This window comes from Suillus bovinus (genome assembly GCF_016758785.1).
Source record: "Suillus bovinus strain UH-Sbo-P2 chromosome Unknown EDB93scaffold_48, whole genome shotgun sequence".
In the NCBI taxonomy this organism is placed as follows: Eukaryota; Fungi; Basidiomycota; class Agaricomycetes; order Boletales; family Suillaceae; genus Suillus; species Suillus bovinus.
In genome coordinates, this window is record NW_024542104.1 from 197,849 (window position 1) to 219,701 (window position 21,853).

The 21,853-nt window shown below is 48.5% G+C and overlaps 8 protein-coding genes across 8 annotated transcripts; 4 read left to right on the forward strand and 4 right to left on the reverse strand.

Annotated features, from left to right (window-relative positions):
- Window positions 1–534: 534 nt before the first annotated feature.
- Window positions 535–2,670, reverse strand: EDB93DRAFT_1089549 (uncharacterized protein; the record flags this gene model as incomplete). Its single annotated transcript, XM_041446218.1, has 2 exons — window positions 535–2,307; window positions 2,368–2,670. The coding sequence occupies 2 exons, from the start codon at window positions 2,668–2,670 to the stop codon at window positions 535–537; spliced, it is 2,076 nt and encodes a 691-aa protein (XP_041305449.1).
- Window positions 2,671–5,227: 2,557 nt separating this feature from the next.
- On the reverse strand, window positions 5,228–5,431 carry EDB93DRAFT_1089484 (uncharacterized protein; the record flags this gene model as incomplete). Its single annotated transcript, XM_041446212.1, has 1 exon — window positions 5,228–5,431. A coding segment is annotated over one exon (204 nt), but the record flags the coding sequence as incomplete, so codon positions are not given.
- A 918-nt stretch (window positions 5,432–6,349) lies between these two features.
- Window positions 6,350–10,094, forward strand: EDB93DRAFT_1160516 (Metallo-dependent phosphatase-like protein). Its single transcript, XM_041450025.1, has 20 exons — window positions 6,350–6,672; window positions 6,751–7,013; window positions 7,079–7,133; window positions 7,186–7,234; window positions 7,286–7,335; window positions 7,397–7,446; window positions 7,500–7,535; window positions 7,812–7,915; window positions 7,968–7,995; window positions 8,049–8,148; window positions 8,207–8,253; window positions 8,305–8,330; window positions 8,383–8,445; window positions 8,497–8,577; window positions 8,630–8,638; window positions 8,690–8,775; window positions 8,838–8,974; window positions 9,034–9,082; window positions 9,130–9,495; window positions 9,544–10,094. The coding sequence occupies exons 2-20, from the start codon at window positions 6,763–6,765 to the stop codon at window positions 9,805–9,807; spliced, it is 1,851 nt and encodes a 616-aa protein (XP_041305451.1). The 5' UTR covers window positions 6,350–6,672; window positions 6,751–6,762; the 3' UTR covers window positions 9,808–10,094.
- Window positions 10,095–10,245: 151 nt separating this feature from the next.
- On the forward strand, window positions 10,246–12,226 carry EDB93DRAFT_1241815 (transductin family protein/WD-40 repeat family protein; the record flags this gene model as incomplete). Its single annotated transcript, XM_041451928.1, has 7 exons — window positions 10,246–10,274; window positions 10,324–10,536; window positions 10,589–10,707; window positions 10,754–10,833; window positions 10,880–11,629; window positions 11,685–11,936; window positions 11,993–12,226. The coding sequence occupies 7 exons, from the start codon at window positions 10,246–10,248 to the stop codon at window positions 12,224–12,226; spliced, it is 1,677 nt and encodes a 558-aa protein (XP_041305452.1).
- On the reverse strand, window positions 11,993–13,300 carry EDB93DRAFT_1295066 (translation initiation factor eIF3 subunit; the record flags this gene model as incomplete). The annotated part of the gene is made up of 5 exons (XM_041454606.1): window positions 11,993–12,367; window positions 12,416–12,758; window positions 12,812–13,079; window positions 13,128–13,228; window positions 13,288–13,300. The coding sequence occupies 5 exons, from the start codon at window positions 13,298–13,300 to the stop codon at window positions 12,301–12,303; spliced, it is 792 nt and encodes a 263-aa protein (XP_041305453.1). The 3' UTR covers window positions 11,993–12,300.
- Window positions 13,301–13,992: 692 nt separating this feature from the next.
- On the forward strand, window positions 13,993–14,983 carry EDB93DRAFT_1105789 (uncharacterized protein; the record flags this gene model as incomplete). The annotated part of the gene is made up of 7 exons (XM_041447534.1): window positions 13,993–14,073; window positions 14,138–14,206; window positions 14,264–14,347; window positions 14,405–14,629; window positions 14,677–14,727; window positions 14,784–14,898; window positions 14,946–14,983. The coding sequence occupies 7 exons, from the start codon at window positions 13,993–13,995 to the stop codon at window positions 14,981–14,983; spliced, it is 663 nt and encodes a 220-aa protein (XP_041305454.1).
- A 3,479-nt stretch (window positions 14,984–18,462) lies between these two features.
- Window positions 18,463–18,735, forward strand: EDB93DRAFT_1055980 (uncharacterized protein; the record flags this gene model as incomplete). The annotated part of the gene is made up of 1 exon (XM_041444756.1): window positions 18,463–18,735. A coding segment is annotated over one exon (273 nt), but the record flags the coding sequence as incomplete, so codon positions are not given.
- Window positions 18,736–19,322: 587 nt separating this feature from the next.
- EDB93DRAFT_642067 (major facilitator superfamily domain-containing protein) lies at window positions 19,323–21,585 on the reverse strand. Its single transcript, XM_041456958.1, has 10 exons — window positions 21,121–21,585; window positions 21,046–21,065; window positions 20,794–20,997; window positions 20,654–20,740; window positions 20,555–20,599; window positions 20,410–20,499; window positions 19,978–20,358; window positions 19,811–19,927; window positions 19,618–19,758; window positions 19,323–19,560 (listed from the first exon to the last, which is right to left on the reverse strand). The coding sequence occupies exons 1-10, from the start codon at window positions 21,301–21,303 to the stop codon at window positions 19,374–19,376; spliced, it is 1,455 nt and encodes a 484-aa protein (XP_041305456.1). The 5' UTR covers window positions 21,304–21,585; the 3' UTR covers window positions 19,323–19,373.
- Between the last annotated feature and the right edge of the window lie 268 nt (window positions 21,586–21,853).

Below are 21,853 nucleotides of genomic sequence, written 5' to 3' on the forward strand. Positions count from 1 at the left end.
ACTAGTCGCGTGTGACCAAATAACGCCGGTTGACTTCGACCAGTCATTTTTACAAACTCTTCCGGGCAGCAAATTACAACATTTTTGCCTCATGTCGAGGTCAAGGTCGTATCGGACAGGAAGCTCAATATTCGAATTCGCCAATTACTGAATATATCACTCAACAAGAATAGGATTTATTTGGTTAACGCAAATTTGGAACGTGTTGCGGCAGGTCTTGTTTCGTATTTTACATGTCAGTCTAACTGTAACACTCGTCCGACATCAGATAGTTGTATGTATCAGCTTGGCACAATGGTAGTTACTTCCAATCTTGATTTATTGGAACTTATTTCTTCGTATACATGACATTCCCCCGAATACCTCAACGAACCTACTACGGGACACCTGTGGCAGATGCTGTGCTTCGCATGCAAGAACATGACTCAAACATGGGTGCAAGTCGAGTCGAGTCTTGGTGAAAACACGGACAACCTATTCTGTACAGTTGGGTACACAAATAAACGATACTGAAAAGATCTAGCAAAAACAATCTCATCCAAGCGCGATCCATCCATACAACATCATTTTCTGACTGATCTCCGTCGGCATTCTCAACACACTCTCCTTATGCAGCTCATTAATATGACACTTCTCCGAACACAGCACAAACCTCCCTAGCCCTCCCTCACGTCCAGTGAAAATACACACAGTTGGCGGTCGCTCTGCACGGAAATAGTACATCGTCGACGAGTACGTGTCGATGAGCGTGTAGATGTGTCCCGCATCGGGTCCACCGTGGCTATCTGCTTGTTTGGCATCGTCGTATTGTGCAGGAGAACCACCCCGATGAGGACCTCCTTCTGGCCTTGAGAACTTTGATCCACTCGGCGTGAAATATATTCCTGGGAAGTGTGCTCTGACGCCACCGTACAAATGCTTCTCAACCTCTTTGATGCTGATGGCCCCCTTTACTCCGATCAACCATGGTTGTGCGGTGATGATACGCCCAGATTTACTGAAAATGAACATCCAAGGGGACATGAGAAGGAGCACGAATCCGATTGCGATGAGCGTGATGCCTCCCATTCGGCTGGTCGCAAAAATACTTAACCCGGTGAAGAGAGCTGGCAATGCGATATATGGAATGAACCCGATAATGTTTCTCCTCAATGAATCTGTGGACTCGAATGCAATCTCCGGGAAATCTTTCCATCTAATGGATGCCATCCGACACCCATCAATCACAAGAGCTCCACTCTCCGTGACACCAGCGACCTGGATTTCTGGTATAATATCCCAAAGGTTGGCGTGATAGATATCATCGTCAGAGTACCAACATGCCGTTTCGGTGATGGTCGAGGGCAGCATAGATACCATGCGCTCAACGATACGATCGTTGTCATTGGCCATCGACAACCTCACAAGAGCATGCAAATCGTCCTCTGAGTGGTTTGGCTTGATCCGGTGCTCAAAAAAGCCCATCAGTGCATACACACGCTCCGCCGGGTACGGCCCACCGACGATAGACTTCTCGGAGTCTCCTATCATTTTGAGATTTGAAGGGGGAGGAGCAACACCTGGTGCTAAAGCTGCCGTACCGCGCCGCCATATAGCTGATTTCAACAGCATCAAGCGCTCCAGCCTCTCAAGCGGATCCTTCCCGCTGTACGCGTTGATGATAGCTCGTTCGTCATCATATTTTGTATAAGCCAGGTTGGCTAGCTCAAACAATGACAACGGCGTGACCGCCTCCTGATCTCTGAACTTGTAGCGAAGGTGAGGGCTCAGTAGGGCTTCGGGCATAGTCCATACTCGTCGTCCCCAGCCTTTCCAGCACTCGTCCTCTCCGGCCCTAGATTTTCCGAGCATGATCAAAGTCACATCTGCTACACGGTAGACGTCCGCCATGCAATACAAATCACGGTTCTTCTCCAATGGCGTCTCTCCCACACACTCCAAGTCGAGCCAGTACGCATTGTATTTCTGTCCGAGCACCGCTGCTCGAACCTCCTGTATGAACTGAGCCTTCTGAACTGCCTCATTGTCTGCGCCTCGAGTGTAGGCATCAACAGCACGGAAAGAGATGGCAATGAACTTGGTATGGATGATGGTATAGCGATCTGCGCATGGGACCCACTCATTTCGGATCGGGTCGTGGATCATAAGAAGTCGAGGATAAAGTGTGTATGTAGGGATATCCATCTCGCCATCATCGATAATGCGCGAAGAATGTTCCATAGGCGAACGAGCTGCCCATAGCTGACCCTGAAATTCACGAGCATACGGTTTGTAGTATCCAGTGTTGTACACCTCAGGCTGCGTGTCCTCCGCGATGTCATCCCCCAAGTCGATGAGAAAGAAAAGCTGCGTGAGCAGCAAGATGACTGACCAGAAGAGCTTCACGATAAACCACAACCATAGTGCTATCCATTTAAAAATGATCCACCCTTGTATGGGAGGGAAATTGGCTACCAGCCATATGGCGATTTTGCTTGCCTGATTGGCGTGGCTGCTAACAGCGACCTCGGGCTTGCCGGAGGGAGTGACGGCTTGCACGATGAGCTTTCGACAAATCCCAGTAGTAGGGCTGACATATCTCTGCTCTCGACCATGCGTTTTTGGATTACCCGAGTTATCGTAGCAAGTGATAGTATCGTCTCGTGTGACAGGAAGCTGCCAGAACGGCATCCTGGCTGATCCTGTTGGAAGTGTCAAGTGAGGACAAGACACCTGCAGACTGCAGTGTGGACTCACGGTGAAAGAGGGACACAAGGAAGGGTGTTACTTTCCACAGCGACACCTGAACATTTATATTTGCTCATGTCTGTCGTGGCTGGATGATTCGATGGCCACAGCCATGACTTAATTGCAAAAAGCATAAAAATATCTGGAGGTGTACAGTGTACTTAGTAACCCGTGCTGACTCACTCATATTGATGTTCCTTCTGAGGTGTGTGCATGTGAGGGACGGATGCTAGAGAAGGGAGGACAATGGGTCCATGGCGGCTCTGGATCTCCAAAGCTTCATGGTGCCCACAAGCAGATCTGGGGCAAATGGATCTTCTGTGTCTTCTTCCAGGACTTCGGACCGGGCACTCTCTCCTGTCCCTATGTCCCGAGACACGCTGGAGCAGGCACTCTTTCAATACAATCATCTTACAAGAAAACTTACACGCCAAGATTCATATTACCAAAGCCTTTACAACGAATAAGTGAGTCTGTATTGATCTTGAAGTCCTTGATGGTGACTATATTCACCCTCAAGCTGCTGGTCAGACGCTACTTCCTGATAGCTAGCCTGAGAACCGAGTGGCAGATTCAGATTTGGAGTTGGCAAAAGTCGGTGATATTGAGAGTGAAGTTTGATTTGAAGTGGTTCACGTCACAAGGGTTACACATCTTGCAAACAATGGAGATAGGACGCATTATTTTGGTATATTCAAGGCCGATGATCGTGCTACATACACGCTGTTCGAGCCTTTCACTAACATGCAACATCAGCATTGCTCCAGCTTATGATATCTCACTAGTATAGCAATCCGAAAGTCGCATCTTCTGGCCCCAAGTAGCCTGCACCTCTATCCCCACACGAACACGCTCATTCTAACGCTGATGGCGTCGAATTTGAAGAGGAGCCAACCGAAATTCTCGCGAGCCAAGGGAATCTTCATGTCAAATTTGGCGATCTAGAGAAGCGCTTCACAGTCACATCTGCAACTTGAAGCTTGGGCGGGATTTTCGCGCTCCTATGTGTATGTATGCATTTGAGATAGTGCAGATACCTGTTTGATATGGGTCCGCTCACAGGCCGATATTGCAGTCCTCGCTGAAGGGGATCAACACCATCCTTCAGAGGAAAGCTTGGATTGCATTGTCCAACCCGTCGTCTCTCAGTTCCTCTCTATCTTTGTTTGCTGATGATATGACGTGCAACTCCATCGTTGCAGATTTCGAAGCGGTGAAAACCGATCTGTTTTTCAGTGCATGTAGCAGGACTGACATATGGCGTGCAATAGCGCAACCTGCGACTGACAAATGTTCACATAACAGACGAGATTCCCATGTGCCAGAAACCATCCTCAATATTTGACGAAATGAAGAAATCTACATCATCTCCGAAGCTTCTTCCATGGCCCCGAGCTGCCATGGTGCCCACAAGCAGATCTAGGGCGAATGTATCCTTTGTGTGTCTTCTTCCAGGACTTCGGACCGGGCACTCTCCTGTCCCTATGTCCCCAGACACGCTGGAGCAGGCTCTGCAGGATTATGACTCTCTGGGTTCCTGCTATCACACTCACCCTCCCACTTTGATCTGCTGCAGGCGATCACAGGCGTCGACTCCGCTCGTCTCGCCCATCTCCCGTTCGGCTCAAAGACGCCTGCGCGGCGTCGCACTCTTTCAATGCAATCACCTTACAAGAAAACTTACACGCTAGGATTCATACTACCAAAGCCCTTACAACAAATATTTGAGTGCTACTGGTCTACAGGAACATTGTATTCGGTTTCCCACTCAATTACCCTGGATGTGTTGATGAGTCCAGCACAAAACCTGAAAGCTGTCGCGTATCATGTTACTCACGAGAGCAATCCTTTCAAATTATATGACGCAGTTTGAAGCCCTTGATGGCGGTGATATTTGCCCCCAAGCTGCTGGACGGACGCTACTTCTATTGGGGTAGTCTGGATACGAAGACGGCACGATCGAAACAATCTGTGCGAAGCTCCAATGTTGTGGGAGGCATTTAGTTTTGTATAGTAGCGTTCCTTGGTTATCGCATCTGATGATAGCTAGCCTGAGAACCGAGTGGCAGATTTGGGGTTGGCAAAAGTCGGCGATATTGAGGATGAGCCTCTATTTCGTGCGACGTGCACCTGGGTGAAGCTTTGAAATTTGATTTGAAAAACGCACTGCACTCGAGAGGTAGCGATGATGGTTATGTAATCTTGATTTCCTCGGAGATTATTCGTTGTCGCCAGCGATCTGGAGGTCTATGCAGGTGCGCGTTCTGCCCCTGAGCCTAACCTAGTGTTTGTATCTTACCTATGGTGCACGTCACTTAGTCACCGCTACTTTTGTGCAACATCTTTAGCACCTCGAGATCTCACCCAAATTCTTATCCCTCTTGCCAAAATGCTTGTATTTGCCCAAGGAACAAAACCTCCAGACGGATTTTGATAATACTTAAATTTGAGGGAGTTTTTTTTTTCATGGAGGTCAATTTGGCGCATCCCTACAAAATATCTATACATGATCAAAGACTCTCGCTACGGTTTCGGGAACTCGTCTGTGTGATTTATAGCGTGCAGAACTGAATTGTTTGACCCGCAACTGAGCATCTCGGGTGGTAAGACCTGACCTGTATGCCTCCATCCACCGAAACATCCGATGCTGCCATAATCGGATCGTGTTGATGGATACAGATGCGAGCTTCTTCATATTTTGTCGGGCACCTTAGCGCCTCGACCTCAGCTCTTAGCGCGAATGCGCGTGCGCCAACAGATGTACTATCCGGACCTACAATTTGCTCCCAACCCGTTGCCTCCGGTGTGGTCAGAGGAAGAACGCGCGATGATGGTTTTATGGATTGCGAGGGAGCGTCGAATGTTCGAGATCGAAATGAGGGAACTCGAGTACCTCCTAGGACTCAGAGGTGCGCGAGAACATGAAACGAATGTAAATCGAGTCAAGACTGAATATTTCATTCTGGATAAAAATACGGACAAACCGTTTCCATTGTACCGTACTATTTGGTTTCTTGAAACCCTGTATAACTCACGCAGTTGGATTCCAGGTAGCGTCAAGGCCGATGTGCCTAGCCTATTTGCCGCATCTGTAAGAAAGCACAAGGTGATTAAGGAGGAAGATGTACTCGCGACAGCCAAGATCACGTTGGAATGTCTGTGCTTGAATGTGGACCACCAAGTGACGGTAATGGGCTTACTCCAGGATCCTTGATGGCAGCTTGAGCGATTCGAGATGGTCATCTTGAAGTTCGTGATTATCCTATCAACTATGAATATTCTAACAATATTACCACAAACGCAGACCTCCCCAGCTATTCGTATTAATAGCAGCTGGTACAATAACCCACAGGGCGCCGCGTCTTACACGATACAGAAATTTTCTCTTCAATCTTCAAGTTTTCTATATGTGATTATATTTGAATCCGATGGTCCGTAGTATAATGGAAGACAGTGAGCCGAGCAAGTAGACGGAAATAGAATTTGTTCACTGAGGCGCTGTGGGCTTGAGCCAGAAGATTAATATTGCTAGGCAGTCGATGACTTTTTAGAGTCTCTTTGCATGCCGTAATCTTCGGTTCAAAGTAAATCCTGGAGGAACTGATTATAAAAAATCATCCTTCTTCAACACGTTCAATCAGTTCGGCAACATTTGAGACGACCGAACCGTTAATAACAGTTCCTCGCTTCGTTGTTTGAAAGGCTCGTATCAACATAGCCGAGTCACGTTCATCTCAGGCCCGACGGGCAGTGGGATTTCGTTTGTCAAAATTTTCGCGTAGGAGTCGATTTTGAACATTGAGCTCCATCGCTATCATGGCACTCACCACCCGCCGGAGCACGATGCACACCAGCTATTTGAAGGTTGGCGAGTCGTTAGGCAATTGGGGCAGCGTCAAACTTTCAAGAAGGACTCGGATGTTCTAAATATCATTCATATCCGAGGTCAGTTCCGAAAATGTCGCTTGTGGTATAAAAGCAATGAAAGTTTGTACTTGACAATCGCCTCAACTTCAATTTCAGGGGGTCTCCGGTATGATTTTCAAGTTAGCTCTCGCTACTCTCCTGGGTCTTGCACTCCGTAGTGCTGCTTCCACGGGCGATCACTTGCACGCTCGCGATGGCCATGCCCATGAATGTCTGGAAAGGCGTGAGTACCCGCGGGTTCCACTCACACCTCCATATCGTCCTCTTGTTTGGGGAGACTTGAACGTGATCCACACCACCGATACGCATGGTTGGCTCCTTGGGCACCGGAAGTTGTCCTGGGCTGAACCATACTACAGGTCGGTACTCACAGCGAACTACCTCGAGCCACTGTCCCTCAACCATAACCTTGTGTGAATTATAGCGGGGATCTCGGAGACTTTTCTAGCTTTGTGACTCACATGAAGCAAATTGCCATCGTTCGTTCATCAGTCTTGACTGTGTATACATTGCTTATAATCTCTATCGCAGGATAAGGACGTCGATCTTCTTTTGATAGACTCAGGTGATTTACATGATGGTACGTATAATCACTCACCGTCTGAGACACAACCCAACTCAGATTTTCTAGGAACCGGCCTTTCTGATGGCTATCCTCCCGGTGGTGTCGACGCACACGAGGTCCGTTCTATTCATGGGTCATGTATAATTAATACCGATAAGTTGTATGTGCTTTTAATAGTCAAACAAGTTCCTTGAGCGCCTCCCCTACGATCTCATGACCATCGGAAAGTGAGTGTAATCCGAGTCCTCTTCTAATTCGTCACCTCAATCTCCCTGTATAGTCATGAATTATATGTCTATGCGGATACGTATGATATGTACGTTATTAGCATTCTGAGCGAATCTTCATCTGACTGACACGACATTCGTTGATCTGTGTCTGATAATTTGGTGCGACCTTTTCCGCTCCTACCTGTTTGTCACATCTCGCATCATATGATGCGGCCTTTCTACTCCCCATTTAACTGTTTCTGATATGCTCACACTACTGGCTGTCCACATCGTTCTTCAATACTTGTTCTATGGACGAATCCCCTTTGAAAATCTTCGCAAATCTGGGAACGGCTTACCAAAATGCCATGAATGCTCTGCAGGTATACCAATTTTGTACCCCACCTCGCTGGGCGGTACTTGACTTCTAATGTCAACATCACTGTTTTCAATTCAGACGGCGAGCCTGAAAGTGTCCCAGTGGGCAGTAAGTTCGGATTCAAAATGAATGTTACTGCTGCTCACGTTTATTCCTGCAGACCGTTACACCAAGTTCACCACAAGGAAGTAAGTGGACATGTTAAATTCGAGGAGGTACTCTCATTCATTCGACACGGCAGAGGCCGTCGTATAACTTCTCTTGGAGTCATATTCAATTTTACTCAGAACGTTGTGAACACGACTGTGCAAGCTGTCGATGATATGGTCAAGGAACAGTGGGTACGTTATCCGATGCCTTTGAGTAATCGAAACATGGTGTCCTGACTTCTGTTTGTAGTTCGTCGAGGCCATTGCAGAAGAGCCTGATGTGTTCGTGCTTATCGGGTAGGCTAATTCCTTGTTGCCGAAGGAAGTATCCCATTAATGCGACCGCAGACATATGCCTGTTTCTTATGATAGCTGTTTGTCAATGAAATATTTGTTAAATGATGATCCAACAAAACGTTCATCTAGGGCCTACTGTGTTCAACGCTGTGCGGGCTGTGCACCCTTTGACACCCATACTGATATTTGGAGGTAAAGGTCGCCATCTTGATCGTCCAAATTACATTCTCACTGGAAACTTAGGACACACCCACATTCGTGATTGTCGGCAGCATGATGGTCGTTCCATGGCTCTCGAAAGCGGACGCTACATGGAGACAATTGGTATGTGAACTTCAAGGATGAGTGAAGGGTATTGTCTGACATGATCTTCTAGGCTGGATGAGTACGACGTTGTAACAATATTGTACCTCATATACCTAACGCCAGAAACTAGGCGCAGACCTCGATGCTGCCAAGGATAACCGCGACAACATTACTTTCACAAGGAGATATCTTGACCAGAACCGTGTGACTTACGAGGTAATGTGCAAAGCTCTTAGCTTCGCGCTGCTCGCATAATCTTACCCATGACTCCTGCTTAGTACCATACCAAAACCTCAAATCACACATTTGACACCCACGGTGGACGATCTATCACCCGTGGCCTGCAGGAGCTTGCAGCCCGCTTTGACCTGTCCTATCTGTACGGAACAGCTCACCAAGATTATACCTTGTCTTAGTGGGTGCCTGTTATGTAGTATTATCGCTCAAGCCACCAGCTCAACTATTGTGCGCTAGTAACCCTTATCCTTCCAACGGGTCTCTTCTATCTCTCTTCATCGACAATGTAAGTGCCAAGTTTGTAGTGAAATCAGGTATTGACGCGCTTATTAGGCTGTCCCATACGCACTCGCTATAAACAACACTCGCGATTCCATCCCAAACATAATTATCATCAACTCGTGGGCTCTACGCTTCGACCTCTACAAGGGATCGTTCACCAAGAACGATCAACTAACAATTATGCAGTATAAGGATACGTTCTTATATATCGCCAATGTCACATCTAGCATCGCAAACCAGGTGCTCCCCGCTTTGGATAGCCCGGCGGTGATGAAACGGAGACGAGATGAAACCCAAGCTGAATTTTTCAGCCATGAAATCGATGATACGTGGGACGGTGCCTGGTCGGAGGAGATAGACGACGGTGGACAAGAAGCAACATCAGGCGATTGGTCATTTGGATATGTCACTAAAGATGTAAGGGTTCCATGGCGTGTTTGTTCTATGCTCATAACACGTGTTTAGTCATGCCCCGGCGCTGCAGACGATACACTGCACACCGTGTTGCCCAACTACGATGTTCCATACTACATCGCCTCAAACCCGCCTAACGTGACGGCCGACACACCTATTGATATCGTCTTCCTCAACTACCTTGGAGAGGAGATCATCAACATCCTCAACAGGTTACAGAAAGATAAGAACTACACGATGGATGATGTTTCGATGTATAGTCCGATGCTGACTAGCGAAATACTGGGCTTGTATGCTCAGGCCATGTGGAACTGATGGTATGGCCTGTAGTCATGCTGCGCTGTACTAATATAGTTATGTAGTGGACCATCCTGAGCCGATAGTTGTATCTTAAATAAAAGGCGTACGTCGCACAATCGGTATGCTCACGAAATTATCGACCAGGCTTGATAGTTATTTCGTGACTCATTTAAAAGTCGCGTCGAGGATTGAGATACCGGAAGCTTTGAAGGCTGAAAGAAGATTGTTGATTAGAATCGTAGCCTGGGTAAATGCACTATCTCCAATAGCATGACTTACAGGGCGAGCCTGGGGGCCATTTTACTATATATAACTTGATGTTTGCTGCGACAGAGTGAGGCTGTGTCGCTGCAGTCCATACTGCTGACTTACTGAAAAGCATGGCAGTCCCAAGTCAGAAGTCACGTGACTACGGTCACAAAAAATTAGATTCGCTGCTCATCATCACGAACGATGAGCAACCTCATCTCCTGTGTATCATGGTAACTAATCTCCATCCTGCGCATCCCACATATATAACCCAAATTCCAGGGTAAAACGCGGCGTTTCAGCCCACCAGCCCTCAAAATACGTCCTCGATGAGAAGGAACTTGAGCGCGTCAGTGCCCTTGCACATATCGAGCTTGAAGATGCACGAATAGAGATGGAGCGCGCGCACAATGCTGCTAAGAGTATGGGAAAGGGTGCGGAAGGTAATGAGGCGGATGATGCAGATGAGGATGGTGATGAAGACGCATGGGTCGAGTGCGTGATTTGGATTTTGCTCCTTGTGATGTTTGTTGATGGTATTGTAAAGCGAGGAGGATGCATCGATGGAGGTGGACGGGGATGTACAGGTTGATGTGCCTGAAAAAGGGGATGATCTTGCGCAGTACAAGTTGGATGAATATGACGATGACGAGGTCAAAGAAGATGGTACGTCTACGAACAAGGCATATTCGGTGATGCTGATCTTTCACAGGCATGGGTCCATTCAGCAATATTAAAGGACTTACATTTTATAGGGATAACCAGGACGATCCATACATCACAATCAAAGACGTGCGAACACTTTGCTTATCTTTTACTTTCATTTAATATCATACAGGATGCTGAAGATGATGAGCGTTCAGAGCTCGAGATCCTTCCAACAGACAACCTCCTAGTCACCGCAAAAACTGAAGACGACGTCTCCCAACTCGAGATCTATGTCTACGACGAATCCCAAGACAACCTCTACATCCACCACGACCTCATGCTCCCAAACTTACCCCTCTGCCTTGAATGGCTAGATTTTCCACCTACATCCTCAGAAATGGAAACTGACACCCCACCAAAATTCGGGAACTATATCGCAGTCGGTACGCTCGATCCTGAAATCGAAATATGGTCACTAGACGTCGTAGAAAGCATGTACCCCGACATGATCCTCGGCAGACCTGATAAAACAGCTGCACACGTACCTGTGCCAGCGGGCACAGGAAAAAAGAAGCGTAAAAAAACGAAACACCGTGCTTCATCAAACGCATACCACGTCGACGCTGTCCTCGGGCTCTCATGGAACCGTGCCCATCGACACATGCTAGCGAGCGCATCTGCGGATCGTACAGTGAAACTATGGGATTTGTCACGTCCGATCGTGGATGGGGAGGGAGCGATAAGGAGCTTCGGGGTACACAAGGATAAAGTGCAAGCCGTGCAATGGAACGAGAAAGAACCGACAGTGCTTTTGTCTGGAAGTTATGATAGGACAGTTCGGGTGTTTGACTCTAGGGCGCCAGATGCGGGCGTTGGGGCTGTGCTTGGGGCTGATGTCGAGGCTTTGCGATGGGATCCTTGGGAAACGCATGCGTTTTATGTGAGTGTCAATCTTGATTCATTGTCGGATGTTTTGATCGTTGATGTGCTTTTAGGTCTCGTTAGAAAACGGCCTCGTACTCAACTTTGATGCTCGGGCGCTCCCTACGGATATGAAATCCCCTTCGCCTGCACGGTTTACGCTCTCTGCTCATGATGGTGCAGTATCGGCTCTTGACGTCAGTCCATTGTTGCGGGGCTGTATATGCACGGGAGGGACGGACAAACTCGTCAAAGTGTGGAACGTTGACCAGACTGCCGGAGGCAAGCCTGCTGTGAGTATGGTTGCGTCAAGGGATATGGAAGTGGTCAGTATTTCATTTGGTTCTGTCAATCAACATCATGTGCTGATTCGTCATTTTAGGGCAAAGTCTTTTCAGCGGTGTTTTCACCAGACGATCCCCTTACGATCGCTGCAGCAGGCTCTAAAGCAAAACTACAGATATGGGACGTTGGCGCCAACTCTGGTGCGCGGAGAGCATTTGCTGCCAAGCTCAGCGAAGCCGGGCGCGTTCTGAAGGAAAAAGAAGGCGGAGGGTTAGTAGGCCTCGTCGACGACAATGAAGCGAGCGAAGACGAAGGGGACGAAGACGACTGAGCTTCGATATATCAGCTCACCCTAAAATGACAAGAATCTACTCAGACATAATATAGTAGATGCACAGTACTATTCTACATGAAATCATCTTGATTGGTGCCGAAATCATCCAGCGCTTCATCATACACCCCTGTATCGAATCTAAAAGCAATCAGCGACTGCAACGACTGATCCAAACAATATGCTCACTTATTGGCGACTTTCGCCGAGCCTAAGACAGGCTTCGTAGCAGCTTTGACTTTCTTCTTCCCGCTCGTTTTGTCTCTCTGCTCTTTCTGCTTCTCATTAGCAAGCGTCGTAAGTCCACTCGCAGCTTTCCTGATCTCTATGTCCTTCAAAGGCTGACAGAGCTCTCGGACGTGATGCTCCACGAATGACGCGTACAGAGGCTTTGTCTGATGTCGTTTAACAATAAACTCGATGATTCTTGTTGAGAAATCCTGGAAATCCTCTTTTGTGCGGGGATCGGCGGAGATGAGCGCGTCTAGCTCGGATGATGAGGTATCTGCAAACACAGACACGGAGGGATCAGCTAAAAACGCCCAAACCAACGATCCAAAATTAAACTTCAAGCCTAAAACACACCTCCAAGGCCAGCAGCTCCAAAAAGCGCAGCAGCATTATCCAAGTCAGCTTTAATCTCCCGCTCCCTATCCAACCTCGCCTTCTCGCGCGGATCAAGGACAGAGTCTTCATCATACTCCAAATCATCATTGCCCACTAGCGCAGCTTTCGCAGCTTCTTTCTCTGCTATTTTCTGTTTCACCGTGCCCTTCTTTTTGGGGGGTGCTACGGGTGCTGCTGGTGGTTTATCGTCGTCCGAGGATTCATCTGAGGATGCTTCCCAATCGCTCTAGTAAGATCGGTGAGATGAATAAGAGAGGAGATGGCAGGGACGTACGACCGGAGATGATTCATCTTCGTCTTCACCCTCCCATTTACTCTTTACGGGTTTCTTGGTCGCGATCGATGGGGCAGTGGGGGCAGGAGCATCATCGGATTCTGTGCTTGATCGTGGTGAGCTTTGTAGCAGATATGATTGAACAAATTCTTGTTTTTACCCCAGTCTGACATGGTTATGTAGTGTCGATCGTCCCTTGCGGGTAGCGCTATGGTACAAGTGTGTCGTGGTCTAAGATACAGCAAGTGTTAGTAAAATATTAGGTCACGTGGCTAGGTACACGGTGGTCGACGAAAAGTTGAACGTTGCAACAACGATGACGTCGGTTGGCCAGTTTACAGTCCCACTAACTTGTCATTCTCGAGTTCGCACTTCCGGGGTAGTTTCGAACACTTCGGGTTAACCCTAGACAAGTGATCAGCGCTGTCTTCAAGTTTATGCTGGCAATTGGCAACTTTATGATACCCAAGCGCGACATCCCGGCGGAGGCTATGGACTCATACACGGAGGTCGTGCATGCATACTCACTCTCCCTTGGATGTTCTTCCGAGTCATGCAGGATATATATACCAAACTTACTCGAGACTCGCAATCAGAATGAAATTTCTGGTCTGGCTAGTAGAGTATGTACTTCGTCACAAGCATTCATTGTCCCCGACTGCACCGTGCACACATAGTATGAGCAGCCTATCAGGTTCAAAGCACACACCGAAGAGAGACTCAGGTGCGGTCGAAATTCGATTACTTAGCACTCGCAACACTACCTCGAGGCTTCCTTGAGGCTTCCTTGAGGCGTGCAATAATGATTCTATATAAATGGCCAACCCAAGGCCCTTATTTTACTTCTCTTCAACTGCCATTTACAATGAGCAATCGAAATCATTCATCGAGGAATACGACTCAAGCAACCAACACATCTAGCGAAGCAGCAGCTCGTGGAAACTCGGTACGTGGCTCATGAAGATAACCTAGTCCATCCAAATACTGACATCAACGCATCCTTCATCTAGCATCGACCTCGTAGCAAAATCGGACGGTTTCTGAAGAAGCTTAAGGAGGATGCGAAAAAATCAAGGAGGGTGAGTCCACGAACATGCATAATGACCGTACTGAAACACGACTAACATTGCCACAAGTACTTCAAGGTTTGCCGTAGCCATGGCCCTACATCCGAAAATGTCGTTCATGACGAACGTGCTTCATCGAACCCGAATATCGAGGTGGGTTCTCATGCTTTCCTTTCAGTCTCTGTTCTCTAAATCATGGTGGTCGCGCAGGTTCAGGCTGGTCCGTCTAGTGTAAAACCAGAGCCTGATATCCAATCGGCACTTCGGGATGCGCAAGATGCTACAAAGCACATGCATTCACTTTCAGGACCAGCGATAACTGTGGCGTCTGCTGGTCAGGATGCACAGAAGGATCTCGATACTGCAGGCAGGTTCGAGGACACATATCTCAAACCCCTCAAGATATTCGATGCTGTTATCGGAGAGATTGCGAATGTATGGGTCTTTTTCCCGATCAGAACCCAACTAATACCGTTCCAAAGGTGCATCCATATGCAAAGATGGGACTGGGCGTGTTGTCTTGTGCAGCCAAAGTATGTTTTATTCTTATCTCTTCCTATCTTACATCGTTCAAGAATTATTCGTGCAGATCGTTCTAGCTCAAGCAGATCGCGACAAAGCAGTACTCAAGCTCGTCGAGAAGCTGTGTGAAGTTTACGGCTTTATAACACAGGATCAGATGCTCGGCCAAATCTCGTCGATGCGTATTATCCTTGGACAGATTTCTCAGCAGACCCTCGAATGCGCTCAGTTTATTCAAAACTATTCGGAGACCAAGAACTTTTGTGAGTCTTAAAAAGCTGTTGCGCTTTGCACCCGTCTCAAGTTTCTGCCGTAATCGCAGGGGAGAGACTCAAGAAGAACGTCGCCTCGGAAACGAAAGATACCATCGAACAGTATAGTAACGTGTTGGATACCCTCATGCAAAACTTTCGGAACCAAGTCGCTCACGATGTAGCCATACACGTCCACCGTACGGGTAAGTGTTAACATGTGCTTGCAAATTGATATGTTTTCACATCTTTTCAGGAGAACTACTGGATCTCAGTGGCATAACTTGCGCAGCTGCTGCAGGACTAGATACAAGGAAACAATGCCTCCAAGGGACGCTCACGGAATTCCTTTCTCAGATCACGGATTGGGTCAACAGCACTGGAAACGACGTTTCGCCCGTCCTGTGGCTATCTGGCCCTGCAGGCAAGGGGAAATCGGCCATCGCTCACACCATTGCTAAGTGGTTCAATGACGTGGGCGGGCTTGGTTCGTGTTACTGTTTTGACCGGCAGCGAGAAGCAGATCGTCGCCATGAAAAGATCTTTTCCACGATCGCGCGCGACCTGGCTGACCGTGACCCGGAGATGAGGCGGGCATTAGCAGATGCAGTTCAGAACACGAATGAGCTCAAGAATACAGCGGATATCATTCAGCAGTGGCAGAAGCTTCTCATCGAGCCACTAGGGAAGTCATCTGGGTCAACTGATAAACCCATCGTGATTGTGATCGATGCACTGGACGAAAGCGGCGGAGCAGATACGCGGAGAGACCTCCTCCGTATTCTAGCTGGCAAACATCAAAACCCCGACGTTCCCAAAATAACAGACCTCCCAAACAACTTTCGCTTCATCGTCACGTCTCGGCCACTTGGTGACATTAATCACGAATTTCACGATGTTCGGCATATTCGACAGATGTCGATGGACGATATTCCAGCAGAGTTCGCAGAGCGCGACATCCGCGCTTACGTATCCAAGGAGTTGGAAGGGCTGGATTTCCATGACAGACAGTTTGCAGTCCTCGCTGAGAAAGCCGATGGACTTTTCGAGTGGGCACGTCTCGCCTGCGAATACATCAAAGAACCCCATCTTGGGATATCTCCGAATGATTTCTATGAGTCTGTGGTGTCACGCAATCCCACCGAGAGAAGCATGCTGTTGCACGACATGTATCGTCTCATTTTAACGGATATCATGAATAGGGATACATCTATCAACGTCCATCTGCCGAAGAAACTGCGTTCGATTGCGCTAACGAGATTTCACTCAGTGATGAGACAAATATTAGGGACAGCTGAGCCCCTTCCTTTAGCTTCCCTGAACGCCATGAGGCACCATTTCCCAACACAAGACGACAATTTCGACGTGGAGCTTGTGGTCAAAAGCATGGGCTCCCTCCTGAGCGGCACCATCAACCCAAATTCCCCAATTCGACCTCTTCACGCATCCTTTCGCGATTTCTTGACGGACGAAGAGTCCAGCAGAGAGTTTTTCATTGACCTGTCGATGGCGCAACGCGACCTTGCATTCGCTTCGCTTAGAGTTATGGAACACAGCCTGCGCTTCAATATCTGCGATTTAAAGTCGTCGTATCTGCCTAACAGCGAAGATCCCGGACTGCAAGAACGAGTCAAAAAATGCATCCCCCCACATTTATCATATTCCTCTAGGTTTTGGACGTCGCACGTAAGAACAACAGCGTTCGACAAGGAGCTCGCGGAAGAGGTGAAATCATTCTTCGACCACGAGCGGCTGTTTTTCTGGCTCGAGTTACTCGCCCTGATCAATGCCCTTAGCGGTGCAGTTCGTGCCCTTGCGCTCATCCCCCAGTGGCTAAAGGTGAGCACACTACTACAGGGCCAGACAAAAACTCACGCGCAAGCCCAGGGTCATTCCGAATTCAAAGATGTCTCATCAATTGCAATGGACACACAGAGGTTCATTCAAGTCTTTGACGGCGTCATTTTACACAGCACACCGCATCTGTATGTATCAGCACTTCCATTCTCGCCTGCCAACTCTCCGCTATCAAGAAAGCTTTCTACACGATTTCCGAATATTCTTCGTGTAGCATCTGGATGTATTATGAACTGGCCGGCTGTTCAGGCCGTGCTCAGGGGGCACATTTCTGTTGTTCTCTCGGTCTCGGTCTCGCCGGACGGGACTCGCATCATCAGTGGTTCATGCGATGTCACTGTCCGGCTGTGGGATGCTGCCACGGGTCAGCCAGTCGGTAAGCCCTTGCGGGGGCACACTTCCCAAGTTTCCTCGGTCTCGATCTCGCCGGACGGCACTCGCATCGTCAGTGGTTCTTGGGATCAGACTGTTCGGCTGTGGGATGCTGCGACTGGTCAGCCAGTCGGTGAGCCCTTGTTGGGGCATACTTCCAAAGTTTCCTCGGTCTTGTTCTCGCCGGACGGCATTCACATTGTCAGTGGTTCGGAGGATCACACTGTTCGGCTGTGGGATGCTGCGATGGGTCAGCCAGTCGGTGAGCCATTGCGGGGGCACACTGATGCAGTCACCTCGGTCTCGTTCTTACCGGACAGCACTCGCATCGTCAGTGGTTCAAGGGATCACACTGTTCGGCTGTGGGATGCTGCGACGGGTCAGCCAGTCGGTGAACCCTTGCGATGGCACACTGATGCAGTTTCGTCGGTCTCGTTCTCGCCGAACGACACTCGCATTGTCAGTGGTTCGGAGGATCAGACTGTTCGGCTGTGGGATGCTGCGACGGGTCAGCCAGTCGGTGAGCCCTTGCGGGAGCACACTTCCCAAGTTTCCTCGGTCTCGTTCTCGCCGGACGGCACTCGCATCGTCAGTGGTTCGGAGGATCACACTGTTCGGCTGTGGGATGCTGCGAAGGGCCAGCCAGTCGGTGAGCCCTTGCGGGGGCACACTGATTATGTTTCCTCGGTCTCGTTCTCGCCAGACGGCACTCGCATTATCAGTGGTTCCGGGGATCACACTGTTCGGCTGTGGGATGTTGTCACAGGTCAGCCAGTCGGTGAACCCTTGCGGGGGCACACTCAATCAGTTTCCTCGGTCTCGTTCTCGCCGGACGGCACTCGCATCGTCAGTGGTTCGGAGGATCACACTGTTCAGCTGTGGGATGCTGCCACGGGTCAGCCAATCGGTGAGCCCTTGCGGTGGCACACTTCTGATGTTTGCTCGGTCTCGTTCTCGCCGGACGGCACTCGCATCGTCAGCTGTGGCTCGGACGATGCCATTGTTCGGCTGTGGGATGCTGCGACCGGTCAGCCAATCGGTGAGCCCTTGCGGGGACACGCTTATGTTGTTTGCTCTGTCTCGTTCTCGCCGGACGGCACTCGCATCGTCAGTGGTTCTTTGGATCAGACTGTTCGGGTGTGGGATGCTGCCCTGGGTCAGCCATCGCAACAGTGTGCCCAGTCCGATCATCCATCATTCTCAGATGAACATCGCACTATAGAGTCTACCCCTATCGTTCCATTGAATACATGGAAAAATCACTTCATTTGCTTCTCACCCAACTCCATCCATGCACTGCGTAACACTTCTGATTTCATGGAGGGAGTATCCCATGACGGCCGTAGTTCGACTCACTTTTTGATGGATGAGGATGGTGGCAGGGGATGGATGGAAGGGCCCAAAGGTCGGCTGCTATTCTGGGTACCACCCGCTTTTCGAAAACCATTCTATACCCTTGGGACTGTATTCATGATACCCAGAGGAGCTCCTGAGCTTGATTTGAGTCGCATGGCACACGGACAACATTGGCAAAAGTGCCGAGAGGGCGAGTCTCTTCAAAAAGCTATCTGTTCCTTGCACGTACTAAAATCTACGCTTGCAGGTACTGTTAATCACCGCAGCAATGGATTCATTCGGGACTCAGATACAATTTAGATGTGACCGAGTGTAAAGTGGATCGTACTTTGTATTTTATATTATATACCTAGCATCTAGTCTGAGTTCAGGGTTGTTCAAGCGAATGACTTCGGCTGGCTGTGGCATGCATGATGTTCGTGCTGGTTTGTGAGTGCACACAATGACATGGCATGTTGATTCCATCCATAGTATTAGTAGGATAAGGAACTACACTGAAGGACATCGCTGTTGCGGTCATCTGTAGTCATTCAAGGTTCCCCTTGCACCGAGTACATTCAAATGAGCTAAAAATCTGAGGACACAGCGTGAGATGAGATATGAAGTTCAATGTACAGTACAACATGTAGGGTCGAAGACCTTAGGTCGGACACAGCCTTATACACGGGAGGCTTACTCCCGCTTATCTATCGTATGGCCGGTATCGTTAATTGTCATTAAACTGCACCGCAATCTTGGCGACGAGCTCGTAAAGTAATATGCTTGGCACGAAACATTGCAGATACATATTGCCATTCAATATCACTACGTAGGACCATCGTTCACAGAATATAACGGAATCCCTTTGCTGTGATCCCTTTCTCCTGCTCTTCTTCTTCCAGTTTCTTGTTCAATGTCTTCAGATACTGCCGGAAAATCCAGCTCATGATAATCACAGTACAGCTAGCGACGAGGCAAATGACATAGGAGTACCGATAGGTAGGGCCCCAATTGGATGGCCAGACGTACCTGCAATTGATGCCATTAATGAATTCCTACCATCATATGATCGATGAAACTACTCACGACCCTGCAATGCCGCCGAGTTGCTGAAGTGAACTGATGAGCGAAAAACACACTGCACGCTTTGACGGCGGTCGGGCGAATGAGGTACTGAGCCATGCGAAAAGCAACATACTTCCTGCATAGAGCTGCGCCATGAGAAACCTGTTGACGGGATAACATCAGTAATACGTCCGAAATTAAACCATGCACTTACAGAGAGAAGTATCGAGCAGCGGTGTTCATGGTGCACATTGAAATAATGAACCCAATGATGGCAACAATGTTTGATGCGCTCATGTAGTAGAACCGTTTTTGTGTTCTATCAGAGTGCCTAGAAACTATTCATAGCAGTTCCTATATAGGTCATTTCAAATGGTTTACCTAGCCACTGCGAATACGACAGCGGCGGCAAAGACGAAAGGAGGCGCAACCAGGAGCAGCGTCACCGTTGAGTTGTAACCAAGCGTCGCAGTGAGAGTGGGAAAATAGACAGTGAAGGACTCTGCCAACGCTTGAGCAGCACATAGGAATGAGAACAGCCACACCTTCCAGTCGGTGATAGCTAGGTAAAAGCCGTGACCGTGGCCCCCATGCTCAGTTTCTGACTGGTCCCCGACACCAGCGTCCTCCTCCATACGTTTCAATGCAAGCCGACGCTCGTCATCGGTAAGCCACTTTGTCGTCGTCGGAAAGTCTGGCAAAATAAAGACAGCCACTATCGCAATAGTGACGGTCAGACTGCCTTCAATGTAGAAAAGCCACCTTATAACTGAAGTTCAACAGTCCCTTGCAAAATCAGCTGGATTGAATTACCTCCATGCGGCTTGAGCGCGGACACCGTCCATGTTAGCAAGAATACCTGATGCAATAAGCGCTCCGAAGGCGGTGCTGGTTATGTTTCCGCTGCAATGGTACTGTTAATGAACAGACACGTCCACCAGCATAGTGGCACCCTCACCAATAGAGGATGGCTAATCTGACACCTATTTCTGATCTCTTGTACCTGTACATTGGATTTCAGGGCGTCCACTGATAACACACTCGATAGTCAACGAACCACTTCGAAATCAAGAACACGGCGCCGGGGAAAACCGCTGCTTCCACGAAGCCAAGGAAGAATCGGGTTAGGAGCGCTCCAACGAAACTATTATGAGGACTATGGTCAGCAGTCGGTGAGATATCAATGATCGGTCACACTTTGTAGTGATCCCAGTTAGCGCCGATATGACTCCCCAGATTACCATACAAGCAGGCAGATAAAGCGACGGTTTTCCAGTGTAATTGAGAAACATGTTAGAAGGGATCTGCATGATAATATATCCGACAAGGAGGATAGACAAGAGCGTTGGATACTGATGACCCTCGAGATGAAGGTCGGTAGTGAGTTCTACGCGCACCGTACTTTGTGCGTTGTGAACGATGCGTCAGCGATGTATGATAAAGACGGACCTGATATTGGTCCTATCCATCTAGTATGAAAGTTAGATAAATACAAGATAGATACCTCGACGCAAAGTTGCTCACATGATTGAGAATGTACATCAGAACCAGGATTGACATACGCAGGTCGATTTTCCATAAAAGTTTGCGCTCTAGCTTATTGCGCGCCTCTAGACCACCGAATTCTATGTCGAGATCGAATTCTTTGTGTTCTACATGCTCCTTTAAGAGCGCGATCGATGAAGCGTCTAATTGGACGATTGTCATGGTGGTAGTGGTGAATGTGAATGTGGGAATGTCCTAATGAGCCGGTATGCTTTGTATATACACGAACCAATTTCATATCCATAGAATGGTTGTGCTTCTGTTTGCCCTTGGGGCCGCCATAAGCGGTAAGAAAGAAAAACTCCACATACGTGTCTTTGGGATGCAATGTGCCAATGGTTTGGGAAAGCGTCGACCATTGACACCCATGTCCGGATGGATTTATCATTCTTTTCGACGGAGATAGAGTCTGAATCATGCGGAGTTTCTGGAACTATAACTTCTGGGGTTGAATCTGCGCAACTGTCCGAGATAACACAGTATTACTATGGTGCCATGTGATGGGGGGATGGGGTTAATCGAAAGACTCACATGCTGCGGTCGAGATTAGGAGTTAGACTCGGGGTAGTGTAGACTGAAACTTGAAACGAGCCTGGCCTGATGCCCTTTGCCTCCGCCGAGTGCAGGGTGCTGTCAGACGAAGTACTAGTCCTTGGTTATACTATGATGAGTTGTTCTCTGCAACCAGATTACTAGTGACTTACTATGTATT

Excerpts from the sequence above, each read along its gene's own strand:
- EDB93DRAFT_642067 (XM_041456958.1), bottom strand. The coding sequence starts at position 21,303 with ATGACAATCGTCCAATTAGACGCTTCATCGATCGCGCTCTTAAAGGAG. Across the intron at positions 20,741-20,793 it reads CTAACTGGGATCACTACAAA|TTTCGTTGGAGCGCTCCTAA; the intron begins GTGTGACCGATC and ends TCCTCATAATAG. Across the intron at positions 20,359-20,409 it reads CGCGCTCAAGCCGCATGGAG|GTGGCTTTTCTACATTGAAG; the intron begins GTAATTCAATCC and ends TTCAGTTATAAG.
- EDB93DRAFT_1160516 (XM_041450025.1), top strand. The coding sequence starts at position 6,763 with ATGATTTTCAAGTTAGCTCTCGCTACTCTCCTGGGTCTTGCACTCCGT. Across the intron at positions 7,916-7,967 it reads TGAAAGTGTCCCAGTGGGCA|ACCGTTACACCAAGTTCACC; the intron begins GTAAGTTCGGAT and ends TTATTCCTGCAG. Across the intron at positions 8,254-8,304 it reads GATGTGTTCGTGCTTATCGG|ACATATGCCTGTTTCTTATG; the intron begins GTAGGCTAATTC and ends ATGCGACCGCAG.